Source organism: Symphalangus syndactylus, chromosome X, assembly GCF_028878055.3.
Source record: "Symphalangus syndactylus isolate Jambi chromosome X, NHGRI_mSymSyn1-v2.1_pri, whole genome shotgun sequence".
Classification (NCBI taxonomy): Eukaryota; Metazoa; Chordata; class Mammalia; order Primates; family Hylobatidae; genus Symphalangus; species Symphalangus syndactylus.
Genome location: NC_072447.2, coordinates 129,454,675 through 129,478,761, shown reverse-complemented (window position 1 = coordinate 129,478,761; position 24,087 = coordinate 129,454,675). Strand labels below are relative to the sequence as shown.

The 24,087-nt window shown below is 38.0% G+C and overlaps 1 protein-coding gene across 1 annotated transcript; it reads left to right on the top strand.

Moving 5' to 3' along the window:
- Positions 1-11,524: 11,524 nt before the first annotated feature.
- Positions 11,525-14,386, top strand: DCAF12L2 (DDB1 and CUL4 associated factor 12 like 2). The gene has a single exon (XM_055268947.1). It carries the CDS (start codon positions 11,893-11,895, stop codon positions 13,282-13,284), a length of 1,392 nt encoding a protein of 463 aa, XP_055124922.1. The 5' UTR covers positions 11,525-11,892; the 3' UTR covers positions 13,285-14,386.
- Positions 14,387-24,087: the final 9,701 nt, after the last annotated feature.

The window sequence follows — 24,087 nt, the reverse complement described above, 5'->3', positions numbered from 1 at the left end:
AGAGTCACACTGTTGAGTTCAAATCAAAATTTTGCTACTTCACTGGCTGCGAAAACTTGTAAATTGTCATGCATCAGTTTCTTCATCAACCAAATGGGCTGGAATGTAGTATTACTATGGAGTTGATTTAAATAACTGAGATAATGTATTACAGGTCTGGTGCTTGATTCAATGCTCCGTAAATGTTTTATGTCTCAAGAGCTCAATCCATGTAGCTGTTGCTCTGTGTTACATCATCATTCTAGTCATCATTTTGGTACAATCAACTCTGTACAAATCTGGGAAATATTTTTTCCTGGTGTATATGTTATTTACTGTTGTGGAGCAAATTACCCCAAAACATAGTGGCTGACAAAAACAAATATTTATTATCTCACAGTTTTGTTGATCAGAAAATTGAGGCACAGCTTATATGGGAAACTGCGGCTCAAGGTTTTTCATCAGGCTGCAACCAAGATGTCACCTGGGGCTTCCAAGCTCACTGATGTGACCACAGGCAGGCCTGAGGTCCTTGCTGACTACTCGCTGACATCATTTCTTTACCATCTGAGTCTCTACGTAAGGCAACTTATAACATGGAAGGTGGTTTATCTCAGAGTAAGCCAGTGAGAAAACAAGAGACAGAAAGCACAATGGATGTCACAGTCTTTTGTAACCTACTCATAGAAGTGACATCCCATCACTTTTTTCATATCCTATTGATTAAAGTCACTAGTCTAACCTACACAAAAGGGAAGGAGATTACTTAAATAAGGGCATTAACACCAGAAGGCAGGAATCATTGGAGACCATCGTAGAGGCTGCCTACCACATCTAGCAAGATGGTGGCAGGACAAGGCTGGAAACCATGTCTTGGCTGAGGTTTCCATTCACCCATTCAGATTTGGGGGAGCTATTCAAATCATTCAGTGGTCAGGCACTGAGACTATAGTGTATTGGCTTATTTGATCCCATCCTCATGTCCTGCTCATCCCCTACCTAAGTATTGGCAAAAGTCTGAGAAAAAAATATTGTAGTGGATACAGTGTCATGGGGGAAAGGGCACTGGCCTGGGTTTTAATATGAGCCCTGCCACTCATTAGACATTTCGATTTATTAAATCTCAATGTTTTAATCTGTAAAGTTAAAAGAATGCCCTCTATTATGGTGGTTTATTGTTTAGAGTAGAGATACTATATGTAAAACCTGTAGTGCAGCACAAGTTATCAACAAATGGAGGTTATAATTAAAATATAAAATGTACATATATAATAAACATAAATATATGCAACTATATGTGCATAATATATAATGTAGTATGTACTTAGAAAATATATAATCATGTAATATGCCCACATGTGCTAGCAAAGGTCCTGACATATAGAACTTATTTAATAAGTGTGTGGTGAATAAGTTTGGCCTACTCTCTAGGTCTTTCCATTTTGTCTTTTTGTCATAAGAGAATGACAATTCATTGAAGGCAAAGACTTTACGTATTATTAATCTTTGTATTTCCTTTTTTCTAATGCCTACATAATACATCACAGGCATTTAATAAGTCTTTGTTGAGAAAATACAATCATTAATCATCTGAATTCTCATCTAGCTACTTGTCTTAGCATCTAGCCCACCTTTCTTCATTTTGTTTGTAATCATATCAGTGAGCAATTCAAATACATGTTCCATAGTTGGTCTTTTTAGTTAGAGCACATATTGTAAAGCAGCTGTTTCTTCTTTAAGTTACATTTCAGAGAATAGTATGATAAAGTCTCCCTAAAACAAATTGAGATATAGGCAAAGTCAGTGTTCTCTGTTCCTCCCCATTTTCCTTCTAAAATATTTTAACCATTTTCTTCCCTTCTTTTACTCTCTTCTTCAGGTCTTTGTCCTCTAGGAAACATTTCCTATCTTTGATCCCATTTATTTTGATGATACAAAGTTAATATAATATTTTAATATATATCTGTGGATTTACACCCCAATAATCCAGATGGGAGAGGAATCCCTACAACGATCTTTAATGGTGATATTTATGATATTGTGGGATCAAAAGAGGGATAAACTTACAGAAATATCACATGTTTTTCTCTGTGCCTTACATCTCAATATTCCCTAGTACTTTACACCTGCATATGATAATTAGGACTTCAGGCTTTCTAAGGTGATAATTTTTGTAGAGATTTCACAGACAATAATCTATTTGCAAATTTTATTCGCCTTATTTCCACAACTACTCAAAGGGACTTTTAAGAATAAAATTCAAAATAATGAAAACCAGAATGAAGAAAGAGAAAAATTGTAAAAGTTTACATAGTGGCTATGATTAAGTATTATATTTGTCTTTGTGCTTCCCAGCAGCCAAGTCAAAAAAAGAAATTATTTTTACTGTATACTCAGCATATATTATGTGCCAGAACTTTGTGGTCACTTTGATATTATATCTATGTTCAATACAATCATGGAGAGTAGGAGTTATAATCCTCATTTTACAGATGAAGTTACTGAGGTTTCAAAAAATGTCTTGTCCAGGGTCACAAAACTGAAGCTCTAAGTGGAGCCAAAGTTCAAATCAAGGACTTTCTGGCTTCATAGCTTGCACTTCTATATAGAGCTCATATTCAGAAAGGAGGAAATATAATAATTACAAGAGATAAAAGCTTTTTCGGATTAGATTATAAAATTAATTTGCTGAGTGACATTGTATAAAAGGGACATTGAGCAATATGATGATCAGTGCCCTTCATAACACATTTACAATAAATGCAGAAGAAATATTCATATAGCTGTTGGAGTATTTTTAACGACCTTTTATAACTGCTTAAAGCATAAAATGAGAGTGCAAGTGAATGAAACTGATTCAGCAAGTGCTAATATTATCTGATCCTACGATCAAGTCTTCTGGTGACCTCAGGTGATTCAATAATGAAACTGAGAGTATGTGAATTCACTTTCAAAATGCTAAATATTATATTTTATTAAAAGAGGTTTTGATAGAAACCAAATTCATTTATTCATTCATTGAGTGTTCGTTCACTCAGTGTGTATGGGCTATGTGTATGTCAGGCACTGTGCTAGGTCTGAGGATCCAAATATATTTTTTAAAATATTTCTACCTCAAAAGGGCTTGCAGTTAGTTTAAAATAAGACAAGCCAGTGACTGTAATGAAGTATATTAATTGCTATAAGGGAAGTATATACAGACTGTACAAAAGAAGATGCCCTTAAACCTATCTGTCAGAGTCAAATAAGTTCTCATAGTGGAGGCAGTGTTTGAGATAAGACTTGAAGGATGAGGATGTCTTTGCTGGGCAAACAAGGAGATGGTGGACAATCTGGGGAAAGGGATGCCCAGATAGAGGCATTTTGGTTACATTCTCTGATGAGAATGAAGGGTAGTCTACATTGTTAATTATGAGTAGGTCCACAGGCTTGGAAAATCCAGATACTAATAATAGCTATCATTTACTAAGCATTTGCTTGTATAAAATTGGAATAGATTAAAAAGCTAATTTTTCTGTAGGTTAAGTGAGACAAAGATTGCCTGAGAACTGAGAACACATACTTATTTATTTATTTTTAAAGCCCACATTATCAACTACTGTTCTATAATGTGGTAAGGTTCTACATTATGAAAGCTTGGAAGCTTGACCATTATTCTCATCCAGATGAAACGGCATCCTGCTTTCTCACCAGTGTACTATGTGGTAATACCTGCAGGCAAAACCAGTTGTGGTTTAAGAAGCATATTTAGATTACTTGTTGTGTACTTGGACAAATGCTCCCCTCAGGCCCCTGAGTTCTTACAGAATATGGGATAGATGAATTTGGCCCCCCAAAATGATCATTGATCATTCCAGGAAGGTAGAAAACCCATGTGAAGTTTGATACAAAACAGTAGATTCCCACTGTTTTTCCTATGATGCATTAGTTACAAAATGTTCTCAGCCTGTGAAAATAACTAAGTAAGTTACCATGTTGCTAGAAGTAATTTAGAATTGGCTAGCTGAATTTTGGAAGATAATTGGCGAAAACAATGACTTCAGGATTTCACATAAAAATATTGAGCCATTCTTGACACTAGTTTGTTAATGAAGCTACTCTAGTTCTTGACAGTAAAACCATGCCATCAACATATGCACAGCCACTAAACTTTTTGTACATAGTAGCAGCACAGGAAGATTCAATCTATCAGAAAGTAATATCAGACCATTAAGTTTTATATTAAAGACAAGGACAGCTAACATATAACTATTCGATGCTACTTGAAACAATGTTTTTTTGGGGGGACTGTTGCAGTCTTCTCATTATTACATGAAATCAAAATGCCCATTTTAGAGAAGCATTAAATGCTGAGGTTCTACTTTAAACGTATATTACCCTGTCTTGGCTGATGCTTTTCCTTAGAACAATAATGATAGACCAAAGCTGGAAGCAACTTTCTGTCATTTGGAGCAGATGTTTTCATAGCTAAAAGATAACACAGCAGTGGTTGATAGTAGAGTATTGTACTTGTAATCTAATTGCAAAATCTTTTCTGGAGCTGTCTGTCATATCAATCAATCCATACTTTTGCAGGAATACAGGGTTAACCTTTTGGAAAAATGGAGCATATTATATTTTGAATATATCCAACGAAAATCACAACTGAAGAGTAAACAATTTAACAAACTTTAAAATGTAAGGGAGCAAAATTATCCTTTTCAACTGGTGTTAAATTAAGAGGTTGTTTGTCAAATACTGTAAAGAGTTTTGATGTACCATTTGAACAAAAAATCAGGGTCCTTAAAATTTCATTCAGTAATTATTCAGCAAATATCAATTGAGTATTTCTATGGCATGCTAGACACTGGAGATAAGTAGTGGGCACAATGGACATCACTTTTGCCTTCGGGGAGTGTTTGTTCAAACGTTTGGTGGATATAGACATTAAACAAAGAATCACAGGAATAACTACGAAATTTCCTTTCTGATAAATGTCATTAAATAACATTATGAGAATCCTCTCATGTATAATAGGAGGAACAGAGATCTGATGTATTCTGGGTGGTCAAGAAGTGTTTCCCTAAGAAAGTGATACTTGACCTAAAATCTGAAGGATAAGGAGTTAACAAGCTAAGATATCTGTGAGCGGCGGGAGGTTGTGGGGGCAAAAGGTGGAAAGACCTACAGGGAGAAAGCATTTCATGCAGAGAGAACAGCATGCAAAAGGGATTTGAGGCATGAAGTTATTTCACATCAGTGAGGAAATGAAAAAGGGCCAGTGTGGCTGGATCAAAAAAGTAATGAGAAAAAATTGACATGTGGCTGTAGAACATAAGTCACGTATCATGGTGGGCCTGGTAGGCTGCATTGAGGATTTTGGTCTTTATCCTAAGACAACAGGAAAACATTATCTTTTTAAAATCATTTTAGTGACATGGGCAGATCTGTATTTTGTGAGCATTACTCTGGGTACAGCCTGGATAATTGAATGGAGGAGGAAAAGAGTAGTTTTAGGAAAATCACTTAAGAAGGTGGCTTGGGAAAGGATGGTAGCTGTGGAAATACCAAGAATTAAATGAATTTGAGAAATGGTAGAAGATGGAATATTGAACCTGAAGATAAGAAATGTGTGTCAAGGATAGTTGCTAGGACTCCGGTCTGTACAGCTGGATGGATGGCGATACTATTCATTAAAACAGGGAACTATATAAGCTCAAGTATATGGGGGCTGAAATCAATAACTTGAGCTTATACAGTCTGAATTTGAGGTTCTGTTTTGGTAGCCAAGATGTCAAGTAGGAAGTTGAACAAACAGGTTTGGGATAGAGATACAAAATTGAGATGCCTTGACATATATTATGCATTGAAAGCTAGGAGTAAGATGGTATAGAAAGTTGGGAAAATAGCAACTAGGCACATATATCTGGTTAAAACATTTCAGAGCATGGAATAGAATGATTTCTCAATCAATTTTATGGACATAGTCTCCCTCCAGGTCTTCTTTTATGTACCTAGCTAATATCGGAGCATTATCTATGGCCTATTTTCAGTCTATCCAATTTCACAACTATCAACTGATAAGAAATGCTCTAAATCTAAGAAAAAATCAGTTCTTTGTTTTGGGTACATATTTATATCGGCAATTATTTGCAAAAGGAACCCAAGTCTGGCTGCTTCAAAAAATAAACCTTACAACTTCCACTTGGTGATCTACTAGCATGCGGTGAAGTTATTCTTACAATACATTCTTCCCATACTAATATTCATCTTTAGGTTGGCAACAAAATAGACATTGATGAGCTGTATGTGAATAGACAAGTAGCTCTTACTACAAATAATTTATCCCCATGTGTGTCAGTTTTCATAATGGTGTTTATATGTGTTTCACAATACAGTGGACACTCACAAAACCCTATTAGCATAGCTACCAAGTTGTCTGTGTAAAGTTAAGTAGTGCAAAGGAGGGAAGGTAGTTTTAAGAAATGTATTAAGTGCTTTATAATCTGCCAGGCACTATTCTTATTGTTATATATGTATTAACTCATTTAGCCATCAAAACAACCCCATGGAATAAGTGCTATTATTATCCCCATTTTAAAAATCTGGGAATAATTGCAAAGGGAATATTATAACCGGCCCGGTTCCAAGGCCAGCAAGCCCTAGAACCAGAATTCAAAATATGTTATCTGGGTCCAGAGCCCATTCACATAACCACTATACTGTAGTGTCTCCCACAAAACATATAACTAGCACTGAATCTACCCTCTCATAAAACAAAGCCCAAGCTTGGACTCTGACACACTCCTTCCTCTTAGAAAATATGGAGAGGAGTAGGACATAGAAGAGGTCATGTGGTCAAAATTGCCTCCTTTCCTCTAATTCTGTTTATAGTAAATGTAATAATGTGATAAGTCTTTCCTATCTTACCCCATCTGATAGCATATGCCTTTAATTGTGCCATCATAGGGCAAAACAACTTGCTGGGTCATCTATATCACTTTCTGCGTCATGAAGTTTGGAAGAAAAATCTGACTACAAACCAGGTTCATAGCTGCTTATCTTAAGAGACTTGAGAAGGTCACAGCTTGAAAATGTTATGACTGTGTTATAATTAGAGATTAAGGGAAAATTTATTCAATTTAATAATTCAAGAATATTTTGTCTTGTGTCTGGTATAAGTAACCATGTCATTATCGCATGTTATTTTAACACAAGCTTAACTAACTATATTTCTTTTTTCGGTGTCTTATATTTATACTTGCTGATAAAGAAAATGCAAAGGCTATACATACAAATGTAAGAAAGATGTCACAATATACTTTTAAGGGCATCTTTGTTTCATATCTATATACAACATATTGGAAATAACTATATGATCACATTTCTGAACACAAATGCCTCTATATCTGAAAATATGCTGCAATTTGTAAGGCCTTATTTGTAACATCTATTTTTCTGTAGATTATATAAAAGCCACTTTTAGAATTTATTCAAACAGACTTGTTACTGATCCACCCATCTTACTATTGCCCCACCTTTTTCTCAACTTTGAGTATCTTTTTCCTGAGACTATTTTAGTTTTGGACATAAAATCTAACACTTTAAAAATAATTTAAAACACATTTAGAAACAAGTTTATATTCATGATACCACAGGGAAGTAACAAATATTCTGCCTTAATTTTTAATTGGTAATCTATTTTGGTTATTGGCTAGACATCTCATTTTCTCATTCATAGATTAGAAAAGTGGACAGACACAGTTGATGAAATCATCCAATGGTTCAAGGAAACACATATAAATATAAATGTAAATAGATAAATAGAGATAATAATACAACATAACTTGTTTGAAATTATGTATATATAGATATGTAGGTCAAAATAGGTCTGCATAGATATCTATGTAAATTCAAACAAGTTATGTGGCATTATTACAATTCAATTCAAGTCCCTTACTTTCTCCACTTCAAGTAATTTAATTTCAAAATATCTTCTACTTGTTGGATATTTCAATTTCTTTTCTCTCTTTACTATCAACAAGTCAATCCCAAGTTTTTATAAACCATTTACTACTTACCTAGGATGGTGTGATGGTGCAAAATAAGTAGGAAACATGTAACCTTTTGAAGACCTTCAATCTGATTGGGAAAACAAAATTTAAACACATTAAGTAATTAGAGGACAGCATGAGACAGTGTCCTGAAGCCATTCATATAAGACCCCATTCAATGGAGGGGAATCTAGGGTAGGGAGACAGGCTAGTCTAATACAAAGCAAAAACCTATAATAAACACAGCAATATCTCAGTAAGGACTGAGAAGATATTCATACTCACATAGACAGCAGCCCTCAGAGGTAACAGAAGCACCTTATTGGGATCCCAACACTCAGAAAACTATGCAGATACCTGACATTTTTATCACATGCCATTACAGCTACTGTTTCAACAATAAATGCACTATTTATGATGTTATATATTAGCAGATATTGTATTTTCCTGAACATGGAAGTAACTAGATGCAAAGTAAGTTCAAAATTGCAAGTTCATATACAAAACTGTTCATCTCTCAATATATCTTGCCTTTGGTCTGGAAGTTGTTTGTACAGCTTTAAAGAGCTTAGAGAAATTTGAAAGCCTAGCATAAAAGAAATGTGTTTCAGGTATAATATTCCAGAGGAACTTAACCTAACTCATTTATCAATACGTGATAGTAATCTGACCACTCCCTACAAACATATTATTATATTTAAATATTACATATTTATATTAACAAAAAGTGGAGATTTATGTGGATGTTTTTACCAAACATAAAAAAACTTGCGAATACATATTACTGCACCTCATAAGTATTAATTAAAAGAAATGTGTAAAAAATAGGTCCCAGAGAAGATATATTTGCCTTTAAATATAATATGGACAATGTTGTACATCATTTGCATTCAGTATTTATTTATTTATCACTTCCAGTTATCTTTAAGAAGCGTGGAAGACATTGCGTATAAAATTTCAACAATAGAGGTAGTTTACATGGTTTTTAAGAGAAGGAAACAAAAAAAGTTTGTTGAATAATATAAAGTAGTCTTAAGTCATGAAAGTATTAGAGTCACACAGAGATTCACATCTTGACTTTATCACTTACTAGCTGTGTGACAATGGGGGAGTCACTACCTTTACTGAGACTCAATTTCCCTCGTTTTAAAACAGGGCAACAAAAATAGAACCTACCTTATAAAGTTATTGTGATACAAAACGTACATAAAGTATTTAGCATTTGAAGCATTTAACACATCCCTCCAGCCCATGATATGAATAAGTTTTCAATAAATAATAGCTGTTATAAGCATTATTTACTTTTACAAATGTGGTATTTATGCACAATGTAATACTAAACCATAAAAGAAAGAAATCATGTCATTTGCAGCAACATGGATGAAACTGTAAATCATTACCTTAAATGAAATAAGCTAGGCACAAAAAGACAAATATTCCATATTTTCACTTATATATGGGAGCTAAAAAATGTGATCATAGGCAGGTAGAGAGTGGAAAGATAGATAACGGAAACTGGGAAGGGTAGTGGGGAGAGAGGGGGATGAAGAGAAAGGGTTAAAGGGTACAGGCATACAATTAAGACTGAAGGAATAAACTCAATGTTGGATAGCAGGAAAGGGTGACTATACTTAACAGAAACGTATTGTACACTCTGACCTGATCACTAGGCATATATACATGTAACAAAATTCCTCGTGTACTCCATATATTTGCACAAATTTAAAAAATGTTTATGTGGAGAAAAACCCATATATACATACACATATATATACACACATACATATTTCAGCCAATTTGTTATACACATGTTATATATGACCAACTAGTCTGATAATAGCCTACGATTTTGAGCCTCTTTTATTTACCGCAACAGTAAAAAATATGCCATGAAGTCTTATATAACATCAAGTTTTCTAAGTTAAGATTTTTTAGAAATGAAAAGAAAGCCTTAAGATATAGGTTAGGTTAAAGAAATTTGTGATCAGTTTTTCTCTAGTAATGTCACTTCCAATTATGAAATCGTCAGCATTTTTTTCATTGTCAGGTTACTCCCAATCCGTCACCCTCACCCTCCCCTTGATACAGCACTAAACATGGGTAGGAATATTGAGGCAGAGAAGAGTAGGAATATTGAGGCAGAGAAGGGGAGGATGGGCACTAAGGTTGCAACGGTTGGACTGGAGTGATGTGAAGGATCCATGGTGCATTTGGAGTTTCTGGGCTTTGAGATAAGTTTGTAAAAAGAGCAGGGAGAATGGGCGGGTAAACAGCAACAAAGTAGTTTTCATGATCTCTGATCAAGGACAGTTAACTCACCACCTGACTTCTGCAAACACGCTTAACAAAGACTTTTTTTGTGGAGGACGATTGGGGCCTGTGCAGACCTGGTATCAGCCACCAGTATTTCAGTGCAATGTATTACTGTGGAATTGGGGGCTTGCTTTAGGATTGACTGCCCTAAAGCTTTAGAGCAGGTGTGGATCATGTAACTTCTCAGACTGCCAAACTCATGCTTTGAATATCCACACTCTCACCATTTTGCCATTTAGCCACTTTGCAAAGTTCTTTATCATCTGTGCCTGTGGAAATCCTGTGCATTTCTCTGAGTACTGTACCAATGCCCAAGGGGGGCCCCACACCAAGACAGGGCTCTGCCAAGATTCCTGTGACTGAAGGTTTGGGCTGACCTTTCCCTCCCAGGAGAGAGAGGGAGGTACCCCTCTCCTGGACCTCTTCCCCTTCACTCCACCCGCCCTGGGCTGAGTTCGAAAGAACTCAATGCCTTAGAGAAAAACCCTTCTCTTCACCCCTCACCCCCATGTCTCCACCCCTATCATCACTGCAGCCCTGGATGCTCCTGAGGCTGCTTTCTGACTAAAGGGTCCCTGATACCACCCGGGTGGAAAGCAGGGCCTAGGAAACTGCATTTGGAACGCACCCCTCAGGGATTCAGGTGCTCAAAGACTTCAGTTTGAGAAGGGGAAAAAATTATTTGGTGGAAACTGTTTAAGACATCAACCCAGGAGCTGAAACTGGAGAAGCTGCAGGTCTGACATGAGGGTAGAGGTCTCCCTGACGCTGCTGAACCCCACCCCCTATCCCCGCACCCGATCCCTTGCCAAATTCAATGTCTAATCTAAGCGAGGGGCGTCCCAAGATTACACCAAGCACACACTGGTTTCTCCAGGCAGACCGTGGCTCGGCCTCCTTCTAGCCCCGTGCTTGATTATATCTTAGGTTTCAGATTTTATTGAAGTAGGGATTTTAAGAAGGATAGTTAGCCGTTGTCCTGAGGGTAGCGAAACAACGCATGTCTGATACTGGGTACCTTGGGTGCTGGCCCTCCGCGACTCTGCCCCTGCAGCTCCGCTACCCCCTTCTCCCCTCCACCCCCTTCCAGCCTCCACCCCGCGCGGCCTCCGCTACCCGGCAGGCACCCCACGCCAGCCCAGCAGCTCCTCCCACTGCCTCCGCCCTTCACACTCGAGCCCCAGCGTCGTCCTCCCCCCACACTGACTTCGCTCCCGCAGCCATCCAGACAGACACTCTTCCCGCTCTCGCCTAGGTCTGCACCGCCACTGCTGCCCTTGCCGCCGCGCTTCGCCCGGGTTCTCCTACGTCAGGCCGCGCATCTCTGGCCAGGTCCACCGCTGCCGCCGCCGCCGCCGCCGCCGCCGAGCCTCAGACTGAAGTCTGGGCGCCCGCGATCGCACCAGCTTCTTGGTCTTAGAGATCCTGAGCTCTCGGCTGACGCGGAAGCGCAGCCATCCCCACCACCGCCGCCACGGCCAACACGGGTGCCACGCGCCGCCACCGCCGCCGGGCCGCCGCCGCCGCCGCCGCCGCCGCAGCTGCAGCAGATCGCCCGCCGCCCACCATGGCCCAGCAGCAAACAGGTAGCAGGAAACGGAAAGCGCCCGCGGTCGAGGCGGGAGCCGGGAGCTCGTCGTCGCAGGGTTTAGCGGCGGCGGACGGAGAGGGGCCTCTGCTACCCAAGAAGCAGAAGCGGCCGGCGACGCGTCGCAGGCTGGTGCACTATCTGAAGGGCCGGGAGGTAGGAGCGCGGGGCCCAGCCGGGCTCCAGGGCTTCGAGGGCGAGCTGCGGGGCTACGCCGTCCAGAGGCTGCCCGAGCTGCTGACGGAGCGCCAGCTGGACCTGGGCACCCTCAACAAGGTGTTCGCGTCACAGTGGCTGAACGCCAGGCAGGTGGTGTGCGGCACCAAGTGTAATACGCTCTTTGTGGTGGACGTGCAGTCAGGCCACATCACGCGCATCCCCCTCATGCGGGACAAGGAGGCCGGGCTGGCCCAGGCCCAACAGGGCTGCGGCATCCATGCCATCGAGCTGAATCCCTCCAAGACGCTTCTGGCCACCGGCGGCGAAAACCCCAACAGCCTGGCCATCTACCAGCTGCCCACCCTGGATCCCCTGTGCCTGGGCGACCGCCATGGCCACAAGGACTGGATCTTCGCCGTCGCCTGGCTGAGTGACACTGTAGCCGTGAGCGGCTCCCGCGACGGCACCGTGGCTCTGTGGCGGATGGACCCAGACATGTTTAATGGCAGCATTGCCTGGCACAGCGAGGTGGGTCTCCCCGTATATGCCCACATCCGTCCGAGGGATGTGGAGGCCATCCCCAGGGCCAGCACCAACCCCAGTAACCGCAAGGTGCGGGCCCTGGCCTTCAGCGGCAAGAACCAGGAGCTGGGAGCGGTGTCCTTGGACGGCTACTTCCACCTGTGGAAAGCCCGGAGCACACTATCCAGGCTCCTGTCCATCAGGCTGCCCTACTGCCGAGAGAATGTGTGCCTGACCTACTGTGATGAGTTGTCTCTGTACGCTGTGGGCTCCCAGTCCCATGTCTCCTTCCTGGATCCGCGCCAGCGCCAGCAGAACATCCGGCCCCTGTGCTCTCGAGAGGGTGGCACAGGCGTGCGGTCGCTGAGCTTCTACCAGCACATCATCACTGTGGGCACCGGCCATGGCTCCCTGCTCTTCTATGACATCCGCGCCCAGAAGTTCCTGGAGGAGAGGGCCTCTGCCAGCCTGGACTCCATGCCGGGGCCCGCAGGGAGGAAGCTCAAGCTTGCCTGTGGCAGAGGCTGGCTCAACCAGGATGACGTCTGGGTGAACTACTTTGGTGGCATGGAAGAGTTCCCCAATGCGCTCTACACCCACTGCTACAACTGGCCGGAGATGAAGCTCTTTGTGGCTGGGGGGCCTCTCCCTTCAGGCCTGCATGGGAACTATGCAGGCCTCTGGAGCTAAGGGATGGACGCCTTGTTCTCAAAGTGCACAGGTTTACCTTTCAGTTCCGCCTGACTCCTTCTTCATGCTGCATTTGTGCTTTTAACTTTGTGTGGCTTTTGTCTTCCAGGTGGAACCAGTCCAGCTTACGTGTGCTTCGTGTATTAGGCAGAGAAAGAAAGAGAGAGAGTGGGAGCAAGCCAGTGGGAGTGAGAGAGCACAAGTGGTCCTTTCGGCAGTCTAAACTTTGGCTTTAAAACTCTCATTCACGTTTCCCAACAGCAGTATATTTTTGCCTTCTCATTCAAAGAGTTTTGGCTAAACCTTATTTGTGTTTTGTCTTTCGGTGATTCACATACCTTCCTTCTTTAGGTTGATGTAGTCATAGTCTTCACTACTATTCAGTACGTTAGTTTTATCAATATTGCAATAGTGTCCAGATCTTTTACACATGTTAGATGTGTGGTGTTTTGGGGAAATGTGAGCTACAAAGCATCTTTGGGGTTGTTTTGAGGAACTACCCATCATTTATAGCCTTACTCTAATTAGAAAATGCAGTTCAGGTTCTAGATTGCCGCCATTCTAGAGTGTGGCACACACCATTCTAGGGCGTGATTCATTTGGATGTTGGAAACTCAATGTCTGTTGTTTGTATAGTGTTGATGTGTAAAATGCTTTAAAAATATGTTCTGTTAGTTAGAAATCTTACAATGTTGTTCATACTATTAATCAACAATTTTGGTTATTCAGTAAAACTTTACTATCCTCAGGCCCTCCGTGTTCTTATTTAAAGCCGCTGTATTATGGCCTGCTTTTCTATGCTACAGATTTTCAGAACTACTCAATTGTGGTCTATATATGTGGTAGGGCAATCAGGGAGGTATTTTTTGGGGTATATGGGGTAAACATCCCTTTAAATTCAGGTAGCTATTTACAGTGAAAAGCCAGTTGTGGCAGTTGTGCTCAGAGTAGGTGGTGTTGATTTTTTATTACTGTATACATGGATAATTCTGGACCCAGTATGTGATGTGTTGCAGAAAAATAAATAAAATGTGTTCATCATCTTAGCAATTAAGTGGCAGACTTAAGTTCTTAATACTTAAATATATGCTTTCTTTTTTCATTTGTCTTTCTGAGAACGTATTTATCAAAGTCAAAACTTTCCAGGACAGAAGCTGAATCTGAAGCATTAGCTATGCAGACATTACTTTGTACATCTCTTTTTGAAAATTAAACTTATGCTTATAAGATTAAACAACATCTTGAATACATTATGAAAATATACTTGGTGTAAGTTAGGATGGCTAGGTGTTTTTTTAAAGTTGACTGAACAAACCATTTTTCATTTATACAAATATACATGTACTTATAACTACTTACATATACAATATATTTGTATATCTGTTTGTATATGTTACTTCCCATGTGAGGAGAAAGCATAGATATATATCATTTTACATGTGCAGCTATTTCTTACATATTGAACTACATATATTAACACCACTTGGTCTTTATTCGTGTTTTGTTTTATGCCAATTTAAAATAATTTTAATACAAGCACATGATCAAAAAACTATACAGTATAAAAAGTATACAGTTAAAAGTAAATCTCAAACCCCAGGGTCTCTAGTTTCCAGCCCATAGATTAGCACCAGTATATTTTTTGCATATACACATTTAGGTTTAGTCTATATATATACAAGAACACATGTATATGTGTATGGAATTTTTATACAAATAATAACATACTGTATGTATCTGTGCCTTTTTAATCACAAAATCTTAGCGATTTTTTCTTATACTTATCTACTTAATTTTATTGCATGCTGTTCTATTGTGTGATTGGAATACACTCGACTTACTCATTACACCTTTGATGATCATTTATGTTGGTTCTGGTTTTCTGTTACTGTAAACTATTCTGCAGTGATTACTTAAGTGTGTATACATCTTTGTGTACAAGCGTAAATATATCTGCAGGATAATGCCGAGAAATGAAATTACTGGTTCAGTGAGTAAGTTCATTTTATATTAATAGCCATTGCTAAATCACCTTCCAAAGAGTTCTCACCACCTTAACCTCCTACAAGTAATGGATGCACACCTGCTTTACTACACCCATGCCAACAGTGTATCACCAAACTGTGCTCTTTGCCAATCTTACATCTACTTGATCTTGATCCTTTCTTTCTAAGCCACTGTGGCTGAGTTAATTCAATTTGTTGTCAGAGAACCAAGTAGGTTCTGAAACAAAGAACAAGAAAATGAGGGCAAGCAATAAAAATGCTGCCACGCTAAAGGAAGGGAGTACCCACCATTCAGGCTCATGTACCTGGAAATGGATTACACACAGCTACTTTCCTTAGATACTTAGCTGGACCTAGTAGGTTTCCCTGGTCTATTGCACCTGGTTTAAGTTATATCCAATGTATAAGATGTCACTGAAGAAAATCCAAGAAGACCACGAAAGTCTGAACTAGGATAGTGGGGTAGGTGTGGAGAGGGAGAAAGTTATTCAAAACAATGAGGGGAAATAAAAGGAACAAACAGTATTTCATGTGAAAGATGAGGAAAACCAAAAAAATTAGGTGGACTCTCAGGCTCTGACTTGAAGATGAATGAATATTGACAGCAAATGAAAATAAAGAAAATAGGCATAGATAGTATGAGGGGAGGATGATCAGTTTAACTTGGGACTTACTGAATTTGAGGTGCCTCTGTGACATCAGAACATACCCAGTGAAGAATGGGCTGTGTACCCCAGGATGCAATTTCTCACTTCTGGGAAGGTGAGTGCTATGAAACACTGGAAATCTTGTCCTTGCAGGGGAAAGTAGAACAGAATAGCATATGAAGGATCTTTAAAACAATGAAAAGAGAGAAAGCCTGCGTCAGTGGCTCACACCTGTAATCTTAGCACTTTGGGAGGCTAAGGTAGGCAGATTGCTCAAGCCCAGGAGTTCCAGAGCAGGATGGGGAAAATGGTGAAACCTCATCTCTACATAAAATACAAAACTTGGCCGGGTGTAGTGGTACGTGCCTGTAGTTTCAGCTCCTTGGGAGGCTGAAGTGAGAGGATCACTTGAGCCCAGGAGGTTAAAGTTGCAGTGAGTAGAGATCAAGCCACTGCACCCCAGCCTGGGTGACAGAGTGAGACACTGTCTCAATAAATAAATAAACAAACAAATAAGTAAATAAAAGGAAATTTTTTTAAAAAGCTGGGATGGGGAAGAAAATGGTAGAGAATGATAGAGGCTTATTCTACACAAATGTTGTGACCTTAGCGTGAGACAACAATGTATCTTTTAATACTAAAATTATAACGATTTTGAGTCTCCACCTAAAAGCCATAAAGGACAGCTTTTCTCCCAGGTAATCTTCCTAAATATTTACCTACGACTCCTTAAGACTGTCCACATTGGTCCACTAATTAGGCTTTTGAATTGCTCAACTGCTGGTTTCGTCTTGGAGAATGAAAAGTCAGACCTAGCTCACAAAGCAGGGCTTCAGAGTTAATTATTTCTGGACCACTTATTCTCCTACTCTGAGACATATCCAGTATTCCCAACACCCAGCTGGCACTAGCATCCTTGACAGTCTCACAGCAGTGGAATATCACCTCATCAGCAGCTGCTGCTAGCCCCTGTTTAAGTTCTCTCTTCAATACCACAAGTGTAGGTCTCTGCCAACTTTCCCAGTATTGCAAAAAGCAAAGGAGGTGTCCAGAGGAGGATACTGCTTTCCACAGGATTACAATAAAAAAGCACAAATGCAAATTATTAGAAGTGAGAGAGAAGAAATAATTACAAGCACAGATTTCTTTATTAGACAGGTAAATGTAAAATCTGAGTAAAAAAACTCACCAGAAAATACAAATAACTAAACTTCCCAATAAGAAATAAGGAACCAGATCAGATCATTAACTCTAGAAAGGTGAATATTAGTTTTTTAAAGTCTATCTTTTTAATCCAAAAATATCACGCACATAAACAGATAATAGACACACAGATTTGATCATTTTATAAGTAAATTATTTCACATTGTCAAGGAATATCTAAGTTTGAGGTGCTTCCGAGCATAAAGAGAAAATAATTTACTCTTATTTATAGTAGGCCAGCAAAATATTAACAAATTTGAGTAAAATTGCAGAAAATAAAAAGGGACTGATTTGACATAGATGTATAAATCAATGCAACTTATCCTTTAAAAACACTGAAGGTAATCCATAGTTCACCAAATCCATTAGTTCACCAAATTAGTCCATCAAAGTCATGAGTTCACAAAATACTATGGCAAAGTAAAGCTAGTTCCTTGAATTCAAGGAGTCTTCACTATTGAAAAATCTATTATTTCCACATATTATAATAAATCAAATGAGAAGACACACATGCTCATATCACTAAATTATAATAAATGATTTAATAAAAGTCTTCTATTGTTTTGATAAAATTCTTAGTAAACTATGTGGAAAAACATTCTTCATATGGTAAGAGTGTGTATGTGTGCATTTGTGTGTGTGTGTTTTGTGTTTCAAACTTCAACCAGAATCCTTAACATCAGAGAAACTCCTGTGAAGGTAAGAAACAAACAAGGACTCCTAAAATCACCGCCAGCATTTAATGTTGTTATAAATTTCCAGATACAGCAATTAGAAAAAGTAGAAAATATTAGATATAAATATTAGAAAACAGAAAACAGTTATATTTATTTGAAGATGATAGATGATGGTAAAAATGATAAATTCTAGAAGAAGCAACTGGAAAAGGTTAGGAAAAATAAAATAGTAGTAAAATGTTCAGTTTTGAGATTAATATATTAAAAAATCAATACTCTTCTATTTTCACTTCTTTACTCATTCAGCAAATATTTATTGAATGCTTACCATATATCATGCATTATTCTAGCTGCTAGATAAAAATGCTGCATCGAACAACACAAGCAAGCCATGTCCTCATAAGGCTTACAGTCCATTGAGGAGAGAGAAAATAAACAGATAAACCAACAAGTACATAGGATGTAAGATGGTTATCAATGTTAATAAATAAATCAGTTGAAAGAGAATGGGGGTAGAAAATCAGGGGGAGATGAAATTTTAAATAAAGTGGTTAGTGAAAGTCTGTTTAATAAGTTGACATTTGAGCCGAGATGTGAAGGAAGTGACATAGTAAGCCATGCACCTACATCAGAAAAGAGCGTTCCAGGTGATCAGAAAGAAGTGCAGAGGCCTGAGGTGGAATCACGCTTAGCATGTTTCAGGAGCAGAAAGGAGACAAGTATGGCTGGAATAAAATGAATAAAGAAAGGAGTAGGGTCAGAGAGATAATGGGTGACCACATCATATAGAGCTCTGTAGACAATTATAAGAACCTTGGATTTTAATCTGAATGAGTTAAAAGTCCAATGAGGGTTTTTGAGAAGCAATTTATTGTTAAAAGGAAATCTGGTTGCTCTGTAGATAGCATACTGTAGACTGTAGAGGAGAAAAGACAGAGAAAGAGGGGGATTCATTAGTAGGTTACTGCAATAATCCAGCTCAAAAGTGACAGTGGCTATATGCAAAACTAATCAGTTTAAAATGTCAGTGGATCTTGTAGTTCAAAATGGCAGACATCTCCTTCTTACGATCTTATGGAAATGACAGTACAGAATAATTAAATTGAATAACTCCATTTCAGTGCTATAAATAAGAAAAAGTGCCATAATCAGATCAGAAATTATGACAACATTCTAGAAAACCAGAAAGTAGATAGGATCTCTTTGACAGATAAAGCTGAGTAGATCTCATTCCTTTTTATGGTTTCATAGTATTCCATAGTGTACATGTACTACATTTTATTTATTCAGTCTACCATTGATGGACATTCAAACTGATTCCATATCTTTGCTATTGAGAATAGTGCTGCAATGAACAAATGCATTCATGTGTCTTTATGATAGAACAACTTATATTCATTTGGTTAAATACACAGTAGTGGAATTGCTAGATCTAAATAATGAGGACACATGGACAAAAAGAGAGGAACAACAGACACTGAGGTCTGCTTGAAGGTGGAGGGTGGGAGAAGAAAGAGATTCATAAAAAAATAAAAGTTGAGTACTATGCTTAGTACTTGGGTGATGAAGTAATCTGTACACCAAACCAAATCCCCGAGTAACTTGTCTGCCTGTATAAAAAACCTACATATGTACCCCGAACCTAAAATAAAAAGGAAAATGTTAAAAAAAAAAAAACTGAGTAGAGTTACCACAAGCCTAAGAAAAGACTGTGAGAATGCTGCCTTTTAGATGGGAGTGAGTCTTCATGGAGAACTTCTCCCAATGGCTCCAAGCTATGATTTAGCAAAAATTGATAGCAGAAGTGGTTTTTGAAGTGGAAAGCACCACTAGAGGACTGTCCATGAATGGGCTTGGTTAGTTGGACACTTACCCAAACAATGGAATACTATTATACAATTGTTAAAATACTTGTGCTAGTTCTTTATGTACTGACTAGAAGTGTCCTTGATATTACTGTCACGTGAAAGAAGCACATTGCAAACCAAAAGCACATTATAATTCCATTTTTGTTTAAGATACTAGAAGAAGGAGAGGAAGAAACATACAGCATATGTATGAATATATGCAAAAGTATTATCAGTATGTTTCTCTAAGGGATAAAGTAACAATGGACTTTCTTAATATTCAATCTATTTATATAATGTTTAAACTGTCTAAATAACATGCACTTCCTTAGTAAACAAAAGAGAAAGAGAAACAGGGAAGGCACATTTTAAAAGGCTGGTTGGGATGGGAAAGAGACAAGGTAGAAGAAAGGTGTGATTTATTGTATTGAATGTACCACGGAGCTGAAATAGACTAAAACCGAGAAAACGTTATCTTTATGCAATATGGAAGTTCATGGAGGTCTTTTGCCAGAGTAATTGCAATTGTGATCAGCTGCATTGTTTCTCCCCAAGAGGGGATAAATAATTCAGTGTTTCTCAAGATTGACCATGGAACCCTTTTTCCCATGAACATCTGACAGGGCTGTGATTTTCTTTCTTCTCAACTCAAACAAATCGATTTTGGAGAAATAGTGTGAGAGTTATATAAGCCCTGCCTCACAGGGTCTGCACCATAGTGAAATAAATTTTCCTGAATCAAATGTGGAGCAAAGAGAATACATGAACCTACACCTACCAATTTTAATAATCCATGTTGTTCTTTAAGCTTTCCTGATACATATCTCCAGCAATTCACAGCCAGAAGCTAATTTGAAAAACCTGTAATACTAGAGATTTCCACCCTTTTTGATATTCATCTTCCCTGAAATATTTCTGCTTATTATATTAACATAATTTTGAGTTTTGACACCAAAATGTCCATTAAACTTATCTACTCCAAAATTCCCAGCTATAATTCTAGAAGTGGAGAGAGAGACAGCATTAGTTGTAAAATAGGCCAAGGTGTATTCTTAGTCAGTCATTGCTATAACACATAAATCCATTCCCATCTCTGAGGTCCTGAGCTGACAATAAAGCCAGTCCAACACTATATTAATATAACCTTTGAAAAAAATGGGACTCCTAGTTTTATAATATATAGGGGACAAAGAGAAAAATAATAACTCAGAACTCTGCAAATGTATATTGGGTGTGTAGGAACAGAGTGGAAAACATACTTTATAAATTCTTCTATTCTCAATATTAAAAATTGAGCAATGTTAGTACATGGAAGCAAATTTGCTGCACATATGTCCCTAGTGTTATACAGAGGAGTTATTTAATCTAGACATTATCATTTACAAAGGATTAAAATCAATGTATGAGTCTTCAATTAAATGTCACAAATATTCAAACAGTTGGAATATAAAACTAAATGGATTTAATACCTAAATTGCTCATTTGTCTTGCTTTTCACTAGTTTTATCCAGTAATTAATCATAATATTGACACACACCATAATAGCTGGTTGATGTAGCTGGAAGTAGATGAGTCAATTCATTGAGAAAGAATCATTCAAACCAGTGATTTAGACTCACGTGGACAGCATCACCAATTAAGTAACAGAATAAACTCCCGCCCTCAACCCATCTAGCTGTTTTGACTTTGCAAACTGAAAATATAATATTGTTCTGGAAAGCCAAATATATATTTCCTATAGAATCAGATAAAAGACTGAGATCATTGATGAAATAATCTCCTTTGTAAAAGGCAATTCCATAAGCATTGGAGCAGAGACATGATAATAGGATCAGAAACTTCTGCTTAGAAGGGACATTAGAAAAAGATATATATTTGACTTTCAAAATCTCAATTTAATAATGATAAATGTGTCACTCATACATACGTGTGTGTGTGTGTGTAGCAGTAGTAGTAGTAGCCGGTGTTTTATCTTCACCTACAAAGCAATTTTGTTTTATGCCTCTTTACTGGGGTCTCTATCTTTATATGAGTGTGCACATATATAAACACATGCATCTAGACAGAGATAAATGACCTTCAATGTAGGGAGTTCAAGGTAATGTCTTATTAAAATCTTGAATCTTCTTGGTTTTACTTTATAACTCTCTGTGGGTGACTTACTCACTCTCAAAATGAAAAACACAAGTCAAACTAATGGCAAAGTACTACAGTCACCTAGAGCATCTGTTATTGTTGTATTTTTTGCAATTTGCTGAGCTGAGTATTGAGTAATGAATAAGTATATTTAAACAATTAAAAATTTACAAACTCAAAGCCATGTAAAAACCAAGCCTTCATTTTATCTCAAGATTTTGGGTTGCTTCTCAGATGAAAGCAATTAGTCTGGCATTGTAGATGTCAACCATCATGGTACAATGTCTATACTGTGCATTACATAGTGCTTATGGTAAGTCAGATGGGATAAGTAACTACTCTTCAGAATTTGGACTGCCAATTAAACTTCTTTTAGAGAAAAAAAATGGTACATCAATCTAACAATTTGTTTATCTTTTATTGTTAGCTTGTGTCATAGAATATATGGACAAGAGCAGGATTAATAAAGGAGGAAATTGTGTAGATCTATAAAAATCTTTAAAAATCATCTAGTCTAACACTTATTTTTAAGGATGAAGATATTTTATAGCCCTAATTGTAAGTGTGGTAATATTTAAAATAACAAAATGTGCATGCAATTTAACAAAAACTCATGTTTCTACCATCTAGAATTAACTATTACTTAGTCTTTTTTTATATGAAGAAAGAAACTAAAATCACGTATAAAGTTAAAGCCCCCTTTCAGCATCATAAGTTTCCTTCTCACCTGTCTTGAGGCAAGCAGTCACCATTAAGACTTCAGCGAGTATCTGTTTATTTCAAGTTTTATACTGTTATATATTTATAGTTTCTTAACAAAAACTTTTATAGTGTTTGCCATGTGCCTGGCACAGTTATTAACGTTTTCCAAACATTTACTTATTTAATCCTCATAGTAGCCTAGATTTTGCAAATGACTGTTTTACAAAGGAGTAAACAACTTGCCCAAGGACACAGAGCTAATATGATGCAGAGTTGCATCTGGAGTCCAGTTGTACATATGTATATCTCCATCTATAACATACAGAATGATTTTTATTAATGTTGTACACTTAAAAAATTATACAAATGATATGCTGAACTTATTCAGTAATTTGTTCTTTTTCGTGCATTTGAGGTCTATTCTTGATGATGTGTATGCATTTGTGCAGTTCATTTTAATCACTAGATCATCTATTATATGAATATATCACAACGTATGTATTTGCTATGGTTTAAATGTGTGCCTTCCAAAATTGAGGTATTAACAGATGGAGCCTTTAAGAGGTTATAGGCCATAAGAGTTCCTCCCTTGCAGATGGGATTAAGGCCCTTATAAAAGAGGCTTCATGCAACTCACTTTCTCTTTTGTCCCCCGTCATGTAAATGCTCAGGGTTCCTCTCCTCCCAGAGGATCCGATAACAAGGCACCATCTTGGAAGAAGTGTACAGTCCTCACCAGACAGCCAAACCTGCCGACACATTGACCTTGGGCTTCCTAGCCTCCAAAACTGTGATAAAATAAATTTCTGTTCTTTATAAATTACCCAGCCTGTGGTATTTCATTATGGTAGCAAAAATGGACCAAGATAGTATTCTACCAATGTAACAATTAGGTTCTTAGAAAAAATTTTATATAACAAACAATGTTTTAATACATACACTTGTAAAAAATATTTTGTGATGCACATGTGGTAACTACTCTATATTTTTTTAAATGTAGAAGTTATCTTGCTCTTTTATAGACTGTGTACATTTTTCAATTTGCTTCATGTTGCCAAAAATGAATTCAAACCTTGCTGTGGTGGTAGAATTCTGATGACCCCTAAGGTCCCTCCTTCCTTGGACATATATCTTCTCCTAGAAATACCAACCATAACTTACATGATGCTGTTAAAAAAAATTGCAGATTTAATTAAAATCTCAAATCAGGCAATTTTAAAATAGGAAAATTATGTAATCAGGTGGGCTTTGATACAAAAGAGATTCTCTCTCAGTGGCTTTGAAGATGGAGGGATGACATGGCTAAGAATTGAGGGCAGCCTAGAGGAGCTGACAGTAACCCTCATTTCTTCAACCTCATGGAACTTAATTCTGCCTAGAACATGAACAAACTTGAAAGCATATTATTTCCCAGGGTCTCCAAATGAGAACACAAAAGGCCAAATTCTTGATTTCACACTTAGAAGACTAAGAATGATCCTTGTAAGACTCTCAGCCTGGTCTCTAACCTTCTGTATGAGTGAACTTCTAACTTATTGAGGTAATAAATGAGTATTGTTTTTAAAATCTCACCAGTGGTGTGTAA